The sequence below is a fragment of the Oncorhynchus kisutch genome, linkage group LG1 (genome assembly GCF_002021735.2).
Source record: "Oncorhynchus kisutch isolate 150728-3 linkage group LG1, Okis_V2, whole genome shotgun sequence".
Taxonomy (NCBI): Eukaryota; Metazoa; Chordata; class Actinopteri; order Salmoniformes; family Salmonidae; genus Oncorhynchus; species Oncorhynchus kisutch.
Genome location: NC_034174.2, coordinates 66,099,143 through 66,113,230, shown reverse-complemented (window position 1 = coordinate 66,113,230; position 14,088 = coordinate 66,099,143). Strand labels below are relative to the sequence as shown.

At 44.5% G+C, this 14,088-nt stretch overlaps 1 protein-coding gene across 13 annotated transcripts in view; it reads left to right on the top strand.

Moving 5' to 3' along the window:
* The window catches only part of LOC109889087 (trafficking kinesin-binding protein 1), a 40,965-nt gene that overhangs the window by 24,808 nt on the left and 2,069 nt on the right, over nucleotides 1-14,088 (top strand). For 4 of the 13 annotated variants that reach the window (XM_031830326.1, XM_031830315.1, XM_020480265.2 and 1 more), the window contains 12 exons: nucleotides 7,907-7,983; nucleotides 8,156-8,305; nucleotides 8,617-8,714; nucleotides 8,850-8,958; nucleotides 9,046-9,124; nucleotides 9,314-9,444; nucleotides 9,730-9,804; nucleotides 10,047-10,258; nucleotides 10,596-10,835; nucleotides 11,687-12,051; nucleotides 12,323-12,529; nucleotides 12,993-13,101. In XM_031830326.1, coding sequence (XP_031686186.1) covers nucleotides 7,907-7,983; nucleotides 8,156-8,305; nucleotides 8,617-8,714; nucleotides 8,850-8,958; nucleotides 9,046-9,124; nucleotides 9,314-9,444; nucleotides 9,730-9,804; nucleotides 10,047-10,258; nucleotides 10,596-10,835; nucleotides 11,687-12,051; nucleotides 12,323-12,529; nucleotides 12,993-13,101 — 1,852 coding nt within the window. Of the gene's footprint in view, nucleotides 1-2,125; nucleotides 2,605-7,906; nucleotides 7,984-8,155; nucleotides 8,306-8,616; nucleotides 8,715-8,849; nucleotides 8,959-9,045; nucleotides 9,125-9,313; nucleotides 9,445-9,729; nucleotides 9,805-10,046; nucleotides 10,259-10,595; nucleotides 10,836-11,686; nucleotides 12,052-12,322; nucleotides 12,530-12,709; nucleotides 12,815-12,992; nucleotides 13,103-13,508; nucleotides 13,568-13,943; nucleotides 14,071-14,088 lie in introns of those variants that run through there. The other 9 variants (XM_031830366.1, XM_020480300.2, XM_031830357.1 and 6 more) reach the window with 9 other exon arrangements.

The window sequence follows — 14,088 nt, the reverse complement described above, 5'->3', positions numbered from 1 at the left end:
TTCATAGTGTACTTTACACTGGTTCAGTCTCTCTTTATCTGATCAGTGATATGGAGCTTATGGTGTTGTTTTGCTCATACTGTGTTTCCACGGAAACCGTAGGCGCCCATAAAACTATTTGGCCATTGACCTCTAAGGGTGTGTTCTTTCATCTTAGTCAAATATTGAACTGTGAACTGCGTTCCATTGGTTGATTGCAAGGAAGTGATATCAGTGTCAATATTGACTAGCAACTTATGTTTTTGTCCATATCTGCAGAGGCAGAATGGATTTGTCCATGAATAGCAGCTCTTGGTAACACTTTACTTGATCCTTCCACTGTTATTAGTATGATATTACATAAGTCATGATAACTGACATCATTTTATGTCAATATAACATTGTCAGGTTGCTTGCAGTGCTATTTTATGCACTCTAATAATGGCTTGGCTGCGGTGTGGGACTGTGTGGGGGGTCCCAGATGGTTGAGGGGCAGTTCTTGGGGAACCGTGGGGGGAGGACGGCTTGGGCCGGTGGCTGATGGATCACTGGTTCAGGTCCCCGTTTTTGACCTTGTGGGAGATCTGTCGACGTGCCCTTGAGCAGGGCGTTGACCCTGATTGCTTCTGTGTGTCTCTCTGGATGGGAGTCTGTTAGATGACTAATGTGATGTAGTTGTTGAGCTTGAGCTTCACTGCCAGTATATTGTATGTTTTTTAAATATTCAATAAAAAAACTATACAAAAACAAAACAATGGCTAGGTTGGCATAGTCATGACTGTGTCAAATCAGTCAGCTAATTATGACTGCTTAGTGCTTATGGTACATGTTATTTCATGCCTTGGCAAAAACGTCAGCTTTGTCATAGATAATGTGAGGAAAATGTTAACAAACTTTACTACTACACGGCTTTTAATGAGCTTTGGTTTGGTGCACTTTTTATTGGAGACAAAGGGCCTGACCGTGTATATTCTGCACTGTAGCCTTCTTTAGATTAAGCTAGGGCCAAGATGGCTAACTTTCCATTGTCTTTCTAATACTGTGACTCAACAAATCCTATTGTAGCAGCGACCGGTTTCTGTTAACTGAATTAATCAGTTCGGTTTGGAAGGGTAAGGAAGTCCACTTGTATTGGATGGGCTGATATTTTTAGGGAGCTGGCAGCCTCCATTTTGTCTTGGCTGGCTAATGCGTCGTGTTGGGGTGCTGTGTACACAACCCTGGTAGGAAAGTGGATAGGAGGGATGAAACGGGATAGGGGGGTGTAAAGAGCGAAAGGAAAAGAGAAGGGGGAGACGGTGAAAGTTGTGTCCCAGCCGCCCCTTGCGTGCCGCACTCGACCTGAAAGAAACCGTCTGCGGGTGAAACATTTATGAAGGGGAGGTTAATATTTGATTGGGAGAGAACACTTGGGTGCCAGGGTAGCAACAGGGAGGGGGCACTGGGTGGATGAAGTGATGATGATGATGGTGGTGATGAAGGCTAGACTTCAGGGATGTGTTTCCCTATACAAAGTTGTTATATGTTAATAAAGCATACCTGGCATATATTTGATATTGTTTTTCCACATATCAGTTGATGTGAAATAAGCAGCTTTAGTACTTTGGGATTACTTTATTTTAACTCTGTCAATACAGACCATTATTTGCAAAACATGAAAACAATGGGCATCTCTCCAGTTTGTACGTTGCATTATTTTACTGTGCATGTGAGGTTTGTGCTAACATACTAAAGAGCTCAGTAAATTGAGAGGCCCTGCTGAAAACCCAGCTCGACGTCAATTCATATACTACTTTCCCTCTCAGACACCTATCCTCTCTCCACACAAACAGCAACAGTCCACACAAACGTCAACAGTCGATTTACAATCCCAGTCTGTTTGTACAGTGTCAGTGTTGCTTCCATCTCCCTCTAGAAGGGGGTGTGGCTCAGTCTGCACCAATATTATGTGTACAGGAAGATAACCGTCATGGCCTTGGCTGGAGCGTACCATCTCACTCTGCCTCACGGGGATGCTGGGACTACGCGCATTCTCTCGCTAAACCAGATTATAATTTTGTATTGTGTTTTATATTAACGACTTGCATTTCTATATGTATAGTTCTTAGGCAAAGTTGGGTATGATCTATTTTAGATTTTATGCGTCGTTCTGGTCTCAAACTACCTCCAACACCGCTCCTTCTCTTTCTGCGTTCCCACAGTCCAGTGTGGCCAGGTCGATATAAGCAAGAGGGTGACGGCAGATGGACCTCCCAGTCAGAGGGATTACATATTAACACTAAGGACAGCTCAGTCTCCTCTCACACACGTAACACATACCCACACAGTCACAGGGACACACAGAGGAGGATACTGTTTTGAACGCGCCACGGAGCATCGGCTTATTGGAACGAGCATAGAGCTGAAACAGGGAACAGAAGAACAAGAATAAATAGAGCAATATAACAGAAGGAGGGATGGAAGAGGGCTTCTGTCTGGTCACCATGGAGGTGTGGAGCTCCTCTGCTTCCGAGGAGGAAGAGAAGGAGAGCGGCCACGGGAGCCAGGAGGAGGAAGAAGAAGAGGAGGTGGAGGAGGGAGGAAAGCCACACAATAAGGAGATTCTGTGCAGGGAACTGATGCAAGGTGAGGGGGTAAAGGGAGGATGAGAGACAGACAGAGAAGAGAGAGTGATTGGGAGAGGAGCAAGGATCGAGGGAGCAATGGAGGTTGAGAGAGGGGAAAAGGAGGGAGTTGCAGGCGATCAGGGGGATTCTGCAGCCATAAATCTGTCTTGTTGCTGTGCTGTTAACATATTGTAGAATCTGTGCAGGTTACAGTCAAGCTAAGTGAGTGACGGTATGGCTGAGAAGGTGCTTATGCATGAATTATTTGTTGTATGAATGGTTCTTTCAGCTGTGATTTCATTCACATGCAGTAACACATGGTTAGGTTATTGACTGGCTGTATGTGTGTATATGAATATCTGAAGCCTGATCTGTGTCTCGACTTTTGAGTCATTGAAGTCACATATGCCAAATGTGTAACTTACCTCCAGTGAACAGGGGCTGCCAGGTATACAGAGCTTGCAGTTCTCCCCATTGAGTGTGAAGGTCACTGTGCCACAGTGTGTGTTCTTAGCAGCAGTTTGTGTTTTCCGTCAGCAGCAGCAGTGTTTTCTGTGTTGTATTGTCTCTGTGCCTTTTGAGTGTCATTGACTTTGGGCTGCAGTAGACAGACTGGCTGGAAAAGGTTTGTGGACTTTTAGGACTCAATATGAAGGTCAAAAACATGGAAATACTGGCTACCCACTCGGCACAGACGTCAGTTTGGTTAAAAATACATTTCACATGCTATTGGATTTATGTTAAAAGTTGGGTGTCTAAATGCCCTTATGATTGATGACATTTTGCAAATCCAATTAGTTTTCCACGTTGATGTCATCATATATATTTTTTGGGGTTGAAATGACATGAAACAAAGGTTGATTCAACCAGTTTTTGCCCAGTGAGTATGTTCTAGTACTGTCCAATTGAGAACAATGTTTTGTAAAGATGGGATCTATCATATCTTAAATTAAGAAATTGAACCAACCCCTCATGTTTGAATTGGGTCATTTTCCATAATTGTTTCAGTGGGCATTTAATAGAATTTTCAATTCATGCCCTAAATTGATGAAATGACAAGCTGGTCATGCTGACCATGCTATTCTGTTATGGTCCTTCAATGTGGCAGGTATCATGATGATGCCCTACATTCACACCCTAGTTAATTGTCTTCACTCCGTGCCTCTAGCAATATTCCATATGCTGGGTTACAGTATATTATACACTCAGTGTTATTAGGTACACCTCCCCGTCCACACAAATGGTTCTCCTACGGACAGTGAGTCACGTGGCTTGCTATATAAAGCAGGCATGGAGACATTCCATTTCTGTTCGGTTGAATGTTAGAATGGGAAAAATGAGTGACCTTTGCAACTTTGAGTGTGGCATGATCGTCGGTGCCAGGCGCACTGGTTCCAGTACCTTGGGACACACAACTCGTCGGTCCTTGTCGGGGATGGGCTATTGCAGCAGATGAGCACATCAGGTTCCACTCCTATCAGGTAAAAACAAGAAGAAGTGGCTCCAGTGGGCACGTGATCACCAACACTTGGACAATTGAGGACTGGAAAAATGTTGCCTGTTCTGACGAATGCCGGTTCCTGTTGCGTCATGCTGAGTCAGGATTTGGCGTAAGCAGCATGAGCCCATGACCTCATCCTGCCTGGTGTCAACGGTACAGGCTGGTGGTGTAATGGGGTGGGGAATGTTTTCCTGGCACATGTTAGGTCCCTTGATACCAACTGAGTAACATGTCTATTCCCCCAAGAATTCAGGCTGTTCTGGAGGCAAAGGGGGGTCTGACTTTGTACTAGATGGGTGTACCAAATAAACTGGCCACCGAGTGTATAATTTTATTTCACCTTTATTTGTCTTTCTGCCCCTGAATAGGCAGTTAACCCACTGTTCCTAGGCCGTCATTGAAAATAAGAATTTGTTCTTAACTGACTTGCCTAGTTAAATAAAGGTCAAATAAAAAATTTAACTAGGTAGGCTAGTTGAGAACAAGTTCTCATTTACAACTGCGACCTGGCCAAGATACAGCAAAGCAGTGCCACACAAACAACAACACAAAGTTATATATGGCATAAACAAACATACAATAGAAAAAAATCTAGAATGATACTACTACAGTATAATACTGAGTATATGAAATAAGAATACGGCAGATTATTCATTCTACCTCAGAATATTCTAGATCGATTCTTTGCAATATAGATCAGAAATGATGGTACACTATCAAGGGTTTGACTTGCAGATTAAAGGGGCACCCTGGTTTGACACACTGATATATAGTTTCTAAGAAGTGGCCTATTTCAGCTAGAGAATGTCTTTCTCTTCAGCCTCCATTTGGTCCTTTGTCTGAACGGGCAGCGTGCTGGCTGGCTGGCACCTTTTCTGTCAGTGCACTGCGACACTGGCATAGATGCTGGCACAGACCCAGAAAACAAACAGACTTTTCTAGAAAATCTCTGGCGTTACATGACGGTTACACAATGGCTAAATAAAATTGGATGATTTATAATATTTCATTACACAAGTACAGTACAGCTGTAATCCGTAGGCACTGAGGATGATGTCCTCAGGGCTGCCTACACCACAGACGGGCAGAAACTTTAACCTGGGTGCAGTTTCTGACACAAATGATGATTTCTTATCTCCCTTGTCGTCATTTAGTATTACGTGGAATTAACTAGGCTAATGATGTAATCATAAATTATGTATAGCTAGAGGCCGGATATATTTGATGAGGTCTAATCTAGTTAATAGATTACGTAGAGGTCTAATATTTCAGACCAAATAGTCAATTGGGTTTTAATGTTTATAGACCCAAGTTCAATATTGAGATTCACTGGCTCTATACTGCTATACTGCCTTAAAACACTCATAGTAGGCCTCAATGACCCTCCTAGGCAGGACATTGGTGTACTGGCTGTCTCTTTCTCCCTGACCCCTGCACCACACAGCTAAACGGATCAGGGCAGGAAGACGTAGGTATTGTGACTCCACGTGCAAGTTTCTGCAATCTGTCCCAGGCCCATACAATGGCCTGCCCTGTATTAGTAGCCTAATGCCTCAGAATGGATGTTCCAAGAAGATTGGGAGAAAGGCTTATGATAACGTCTAGAGTGATGCGAGAATCAGACTGACAGAGTTGAGCTTGTGGGATTGATCCCTATGGATCCCTGTTGATCCTGTAGGCTCCTATGTACTGTACAGGATCCACTCTGAACCCTCTCGGTTAGGGTACGTAGAGCTAGGATAGTGTGGTCTTAGTGGGTAATATAGTACAGTATGTATTGCTCACAGACAGTCAATCAACTACTGTACTGTGGCATAGCTTTAAAAGGGATAGTCCACTCTGATGAAATCTTTCTTGAAACATTTTCTTTCCAAAGAAATCAATAAAGCTTGACACTGTGAAAATAAATTAAGAAAATAAGTTAACATACAAATTCAGCATTAGTTCTTCTTGATAGTCCAACACAATGTTCTGTCTGCAGTGTGTCTGAACTAAATACCCCTTTCTTGTCTGGAAAGTAGTCCAGTCTATAAGCTTGTAAAGATTGAGAAGCTATTGGGGAAGCTAAATGGGGATTTAGCATAAGTATGTACTCCCAGTAAATTACCATATAACCATTGGATTTTAAATTCTATGGATGAATCTATTTTGATAATAGTACAATTAGGAATTGTTACATGGATAGAGCTATTTCAATTGTAGTGGCCCGATTTTTATAATTAGTCTTTGTTCTAGGAAGTTACTTGAATTGAAGTAGGCCTCGCCATATTAGAAAATGGCCTTTTGTTCTATGGAGGAAGCTATTTTAATTGTAGTTTCAGATGGGAACATTAGCAGTTCGCCTATCCCAGTTAGGACAGCAGTGTTTTTAGGAAGCTTTACTTACTTAGGGTCAGTTATCGATGTGGCTATGTAATCTTATTATTGAAAACTGGACACCCTTGCTCTGCTTTACCATTGAAAATGGTAGGCTACCTGATCAAACTGATTGTCCAGATTAGGCTATTCCAGGGTATTTTACAGAATGTCTTAATAAAGAACACAATTAGGGTTTGTCTTTATGATATACTGAACTGTAGGAATGTATCATTGTAGACTCAGCGATAAACAAATGACCTGCAACGTATTGGCACTTCTTTTGGTGCATAAGTAGCAGCTCTGGCTGTTACAGGGGTTAGGTTGGCATTGTAGCTGCAGTCTGCTAGTGCCCGTGCCCAGTGCGAGTTGGAAGCTGTTGGATCCAACTCAACCACCACCCGCTTCTGTGGACCGGTCTCAGTATCCTAGAACAAGATGTTATTTCTCTTTCTCTCTCACTCTTTCTTTCTCTCCTTCTCCTCCTTTTATTTCATTCTCTGTTTCTGTCCTTCTCATTTGCTCTCCCTATATCTCTTTTTTCCCCACGCTGCAGACCCCCATCACCTCTAAACAAGGACACACACTATTTTCTTAAAGGGTTCGAGGGATTAATGACTGTAGGCATACAGTAGATCCGGCCCAGGACCATTTCATTCCATTAAATAATTGGCTCATGGATGCTGTTAGTCACCCCATTTTCTGCCAAATGCTGCCCCTCACTTTAATGATTTGAATCTACTGTACAGTACTGATGAGTACCTCATCTCCTTGGTGCCAGCCAAGGATTGGATTATTTGGAGATGAGGCCTTGCACAGACAAACGAAGCATCAACTGTAACTCCATGATGACTCAGCTTCTAAACAGGATGACCACTATTGACCCGCCCATCAGTCCTGAACACGGTCGCGGTGTCCATTCACAAACCAGTAAACGAACTGACCTGCCCATAACCAGACCTTTCTATAATCACGGCCATAGATATCCAGCCCGACTTCCTACTGGGAGTTAACTGTTCTCAATACCGTTTTCTACAGCAGCTTGTGCTGAGGTATATTTATATCAGAGGGAAAGAGAGAGGTGGGTCTTATCCCTGTAATGAGGATCAGGCTAAGAGGATAAGCTCTGACTGACTGGCTGGCTATGTGGTGGTCAGTGCCCCGGTCTGTTTCCTTTCAACTGTTGTTGACCATGAGTCATTCACTGAACGAGAGGGGATAAGAGAGGACATAGTTGCGGGACAATAATGACCTGGACAGTTAGCTTTTACCTCTCAAAGTTTTACTTCCTGATATCGTGGTCAGTGTACGCCAGAAATGATCTTAGCTCCTGTGACCAATTTAAGTTTCTAACCAGAAAGTTACTGTCCCAATAATTCACTGTCCAATACTCTTACTTTTCAGTGAACTATATATTAACCAGGTATTTTTCTTTCTCCCTCCATTCCCCATCTCCCACCTACAGTGCTGTGTTCAGAGAGAGTGGGCCAGGTCACTAAGACGTACCATGACATCGAGGCTGTCACCCACCTACTGGAAGAGGTAAGTAAATATAACGGGATTGTTTTCATACGTGAACCCTTCATCAAATTGAATAACGTGTACCTGAGTATATTATAGATTTGAGCAAATCACGATATTCATCAGCCATAAGCATGTTGCTAGAATGATAAACAAGTCTTCTACTAGAAACTAGACTGTAACCACATCACAGAATGAAGAACATCAAACCGCTGTCGTCTTGCAGAAAGAGCGGGACCTCGAGTTGGCGGCCCGGATCGGCCAATCACTGCTCAAGCAGAATCGGGATCTAACGGCACGGAATGAGTTAATGGACGAACAGCTGGAGATCGCTAAGGAAGAGGTATGAAACCATCACTGTGGCCCTGCTTTGATTTATCTCACCTATTACAGACAGAATACAGTAGTACTGGAGCATAGCATTTAGCAAGAGGAAATACATACAGCGTATGTTGTCTTTAGTTCCAGTCCGGCATTAACACAGCTGGTTCAACTTTGATTTAGACCTTGTATCACTTGAATCATTGCATTAATGCTAGGCAGAATCAAAAGCCTGCACACCCGGTAACTCGCCCGGACCAGGAATGGGGACCATTTTACATGATAGATCCTAGTTCAGTACTCTGACCCTGCTTCCTGGTTCCAATTCACCAGATAGCCCAGCTGCGACATGAGCTCTCCATGAGAGACGACCTGCTCCACTTGTACGCCAGCACAGAGGAGATCGAGAACGCCTCCGACTCACACGCACTGTGAGTGTGTACACACACATACACTGCAGAGTACACATACACATCGTACATGCCCTCAGGCATATCAGCACAACTTTGGCAGGTAAACGTAAGACTTAAATTCTGACCGCCTTCTCCCTCTCTCCTGGTTTTCAGAATGAAGAGGAACGAGTCGTCAAACTCCCTCAGTAACTTTGTCAATTATGACTTCATACAGCAGAAACTCAAAGGTCTGGAGGAGGAGAACCTCAAACTACGCTGTGAGGTGTGGAACACTGACTACTTCCAAATACCTGAAGTCATTGAAGTGGATTGGAAACTTGCTAATGCAATTGATGTTGCTACTCCACAGGCCAATGAACTGACGTCAGAGACCGCTAACTATGAGGAACAAGAGCAGGAGCTGATGATGGTGTGTGTGGAGGAACTCAGTAAGTATATGTACTACAGTGTAATACTATGCATATTTGTTAAGGTATACGGTATTACTGTGTTCCTGAGGGAGAGGTAATTGGTGAGTGGGTGAATACAGTGAAAACAGTATGTGTTCGTACTGTGTATTCATACTAACCCTCTCCTTCTCTCCCTCTTTTTCTTTTTGTTCTACCTCCCTCCCCCAGCCTCTGTGAATAAGCAGGTGGTGGACCTGTCTGATGAGTTGGCCCGTAAGGTGGAGGACACCCTCAGGCAGCAGGAGGAGATCAGCTCCCTGCTCGCACAAATAGTCGACCTGCAGGCACGCTGCAAAAGGGTGAGTGATCACAGACACAACGAGGCAAAGGCATACACACACCTGAATGCATACCCAGACACACACACACACACACACACACACACACAGAGTTGACATGGCACTCCTCTCATGCCTTGAGGTTCCACAAGGACAAAAGACTCAAGACTCACCCACACCGAACACTTCTATAAGGGAGTACATTAAATATTTACATGTGCACTGAAGTTGGAATCTACAGTATCAAGTTGGTATACAGTGTCACTGATACGATCATGGTATTAACTCTCCACTCTGTTCCTCTAGCTCACCACTGACAACGAAGAGCTGACCCAGCACCTGAGTGCCTCACGGGAGAGCCAATCACAGCTCAAATCAGAGGTAAGACACGCCCTCCACACTCTCCCAACAATCCATTACCCTCCAATGAGCTATCTATAACTAGTAGGATAAAGTTGCTCTTTAACACAAATCTAAGGTCTGTTTTTGGCTTTTCCCCCTTATTGTTAATGCAATGATTTGAGGAGGCTAAGCTGATCATAGATCTGTCCCTCAAGGCAAGCTTGTAAATAACCACAGTAGCAGTGGGTATCTAACTGACCTCTGGCACTCCCTGGCTGCAGCTAAACTACCTGCAGGACAAGTACTCAGAGTGTGAGGACATGCTACGGGAGGCCAGAGAGGACATTAAGAACCTGCGCAACAAGAGCTTGCCCAACAGCACGGTGCAGCGCTACAGCTCCCTATCAGCAGTGTTCCCCATGGACTCCCTGGCAGCAGAGATAGAGGGGACCTTCCGCAAGGGCCTGGACGTCCCTGCCCCCTCCGAGTACAAGTGAGTGATGATGTCACTGTGAAAACATAAAACACCTGGGACAATGTGCTTTTTCCAACCTGTTAAGCTCAGTTGAATGACAATGCCGGTATGTCAGTTATGTGCCAGAGGTGAAGTGTTATCAAGTATGTTTAATTGAACAAAGACAGCATGACATAACAAAGCACATCTGTTGATGAATAATATAGAATAAGTCAAGTACAATGTTTCAAATGTTTCCAGAATTACACTAAAGGAGATCGAATTTTCAAGCAGAAATACACTGACAATGTTAGACTTACTACCAGGCACTTTGTCACCACCACTAATCTATATGGTTTCTCTCTGGTTGTCAAAGGAATCACCCGTGGCGCGTGTTTGAGACGGTGAAGGTGGTGAACCAAGCGTCGAGGCTGCGGTCGCGGTGCCACTCCCCCGGCCAGGTGCCCGGCTCCAGCCCTGTGTCGCTGCGCTCCAGCCGTGCCTCCACCCCCCGTACCAGCTACTACGGCTCAGATAGCGCCAGCCTCACCTTGGAGGACAAACCACCTAGTGCCGTATCGAGACTGGCAGAGGTGGCACACACTGAGGACAGCAGGTGAGACTGGCAACCGTGTGTAAATATACACTCCCGGTCAAAGGTTTTAGAACACCTACTCATTCAAGGGTTTTTCTTTAATTTTTTTGTATTTTCTACATTGTAGAATAATAGTGAAGACATAAACTATTAAATAGCATGAAATAATGACTGTCGTGTCTCCTTGCTTATTTGAGCTGTTCTTGCCATAATATGGACTTGGTCTTTTACCAAATAGCCCTATCTTCTGTATACCCCCCTACCTTTTCAGAAGACTACTGATTGGCTCAAACACATTAAAGGAAAGAAATTCCACAAATGAACTTTTAAGAAGGCACACCTGTTATTTGAAATGCATTCCAGGTGACTACCTCATGAAGCTGGTTGAGAGAATGTCAAGAGTGTGCAAAGCTGTCACCAAGGCAAAGGGTGGCTATTTGAAAAAGCTCAAATATAAAATATATTTTGATTTGTTTAGCACTTTCTTTGGTTACTACATGATTAGGCATTCTAAAACTTTTGACCGGGAGTGTACATGGGTATTTATGGGTATATGTGTGAATCACATTAACTCTCATAGAGTCTACAGACCTCAGACACACAGAGTATTTACTTTTCAAATTAATTTGTATTTGTCACATACTTCGCAGACAACAGGCGTAGACTAACAGTGAAATGCTTTTCCATAGTATATTAATGGACTGTCCTTCATACATGTTTAAACATACAGCTTATATTTCTCTGGTCTATGTGTACTAATAACAGCAGTGTATTTGTATTCAAAACCTATCCTACCTCCTCTGCCCTGAGTGTTAGTGCATCAACAGTGTGCAGTATATCATTAACCTTCCTTTATTTCTCTCTGATCTCAGTGTAAGTGGCCCTAAGCGTCTGGGTATGCCGGGCATGCCTGGAGGCCAGGACCTTGAAGCCGCCCTCCGCTGTTTATCTGACCGCCAGCAGAGCCATGCCTCAGAGCGCCCCTTCTTTGAGGTGGAGCGTGAACGCAAACTCCGCGCCCTGGCCGCCGCCTGCCAGCGGGGCAGCGAGAAGGGTGAGGGGGTGGGCGAGCTGGGCTCCAGCGGGTTCCTTACGCCCAACGATAGCCTGGTGTCCAGCTCGGTGGCGTCGACAGGCACCAACTACTCCAATGGCAGCTCGCTGCACTCCTCAGCCGGATCGGGGGGCTCGCGCTCCTACCTACCTGACCGCCTGCAGATTGTCAAGCCCCTGGAAGGTGAGGAGGGACGGGGAGACCCTGTGTATGTTCTTAGCGGTAACTCAACTGTTAGTTTTACGGTAACTTGACTAAGGTCGATGGACTCAGTTTCAAGTGAAACTATGAATGTAGACTTCACAGCTGAAAATAGACACTCTTTACAATTATTTCCTTCTTTCAATCTGAAAAATATGTATGATTAGAGAAATACAGGTTATTACATAAACAAATGTGTTATTCCCAACATGCAATTTTTTTTAAACTATATCACACTTCTTCTGCACCCCAGGCTCAGTGACCCTGCACCACTGGCAGCAGCTGGCCACGCCCAACCTGGGAGGTATCCTGCACCCTCGCCCGGGGGTCCTCACCAAAGACTTCCGGGAGCTGGAGATCGACCTCCAACACGTCTACAGCCTCAATGACCTGGAGGAGGACGAGCCTGACCTATTACAGCTCTCCCATGGCCTGGCTGCCGGAGCCCACGGAACCATGGGTAAGAAAAGAGGCCACAGGGTAGTGTTTAGTTGAATTTAGTAGATACGGTTGATAGGGTCTCAATTGTGAGTGAGAACACTCACACATACACACACATTACACACTCATTCCTCTGGTCCATCTAGTCTGGTGTGGAAATCTGATCGTTCTCCCTTCTCCCTCCGACGGAACTCTTTAGGTCCGTCAGATTGGGTAAGGGAGAACGATCAAGCATTGACACTGGAACCTTCTATTTGGATAACATGTCTACTGTGGTCCATATCCCCCTAAGTTCACCTGTGTGGTAGGTGTGATGTTACTAAACAGTTTGTGTCATTCCAACTCATACTGTCGTTGCATATCATACATTTTCCCATCTGTGTCGTGTGGTGGGTGGCTCTGGGATTTTCCTCATCCATTGTGAGTAGCTTTGTGTGTTGTTGTGTTTGTGTAGTTGTGTTAAGTGTGTCCATCACCCACAGTCACTCCTCCATCCTCTGGCCCCAACCTACCCCAGACCCCTCCCACCCACACCGTCACCACCTGTCGGCGCCACCACCCATCCCTCCTGCTCCCCTCCTTCTCCACCAGGTAAGATCTGCGAGTCCCTCACACACACCTATTCATTGGTTACACTTTACTTTACAGTCCGGTTTCACATTTTATTTGATGTTTGTTTTATTTAACGAGGAAGGCCGTTTAAGATATTTTTTTGGAAGGAGACCTGGCCAAGAAAGCAGCATACAGTCAAGTGCATAAAGTGACATGTTTTTTGTCTGGTATTTACTAAGAGCGTATTTATGGTGACAATGAATACTGGTAATGACGTGTAATGTAATTTACAATATGACGACAAAAGACTACACCACTCTCAAAACAGCAGCTTTTCTGCCCCATTTTTCTCCTCAAAGGTACCTTGCTACTTTGTGTGTGTATAGCAGTCCTTCTCTCCTCCCTTACTCAATCCGTCTCTCCTTACCCCATGTCTCTCCCCTCAGTGGTAGGAAACGCTGGTCCAAGCACTTTCTCCAGCTCTAAAGGGGGCTTCCTAGGCAAAGTAAGAGCCAACAGGCACGGACAGAGTGGGAATGATGCAGGAAAATCCCATATGTAATCCCCTAACTTTTCTAAACCATGCCCCTTCTAACTCTGACCCCACCCAACCCGGAAGCAAAACTATTGATCATACCCCACGCTAGAGCCTTAAACAAACACCACTACAAAGTAACGTGAATGAATGCACTCGCAGCTTCGACAATGCTTCAACCTTCTATGCATAAAACAAATGGATGTTCTTGTGTCTATTTAAATGACTTTGAGGTTTAGTATTCGATTATTGGGGTCAAATCCTAAAATAAGATGCACACGTAACTCAAACTTTAATACACACATGTCTCCCATTCCAACATCTTAATGCCTGCTTCTCTATTAAGGATGTGGTCCATTATCTTGAATCTACTTCGTAAGCAACATGTCACACACTTGCTTGGCTTGCTATCTTGGACACCATGGCCCCTGTGCTCATCTTAACAGTTCCTGATCCCTTCCAGATTCTTCCAGGTAAACTGAATGAGCCAA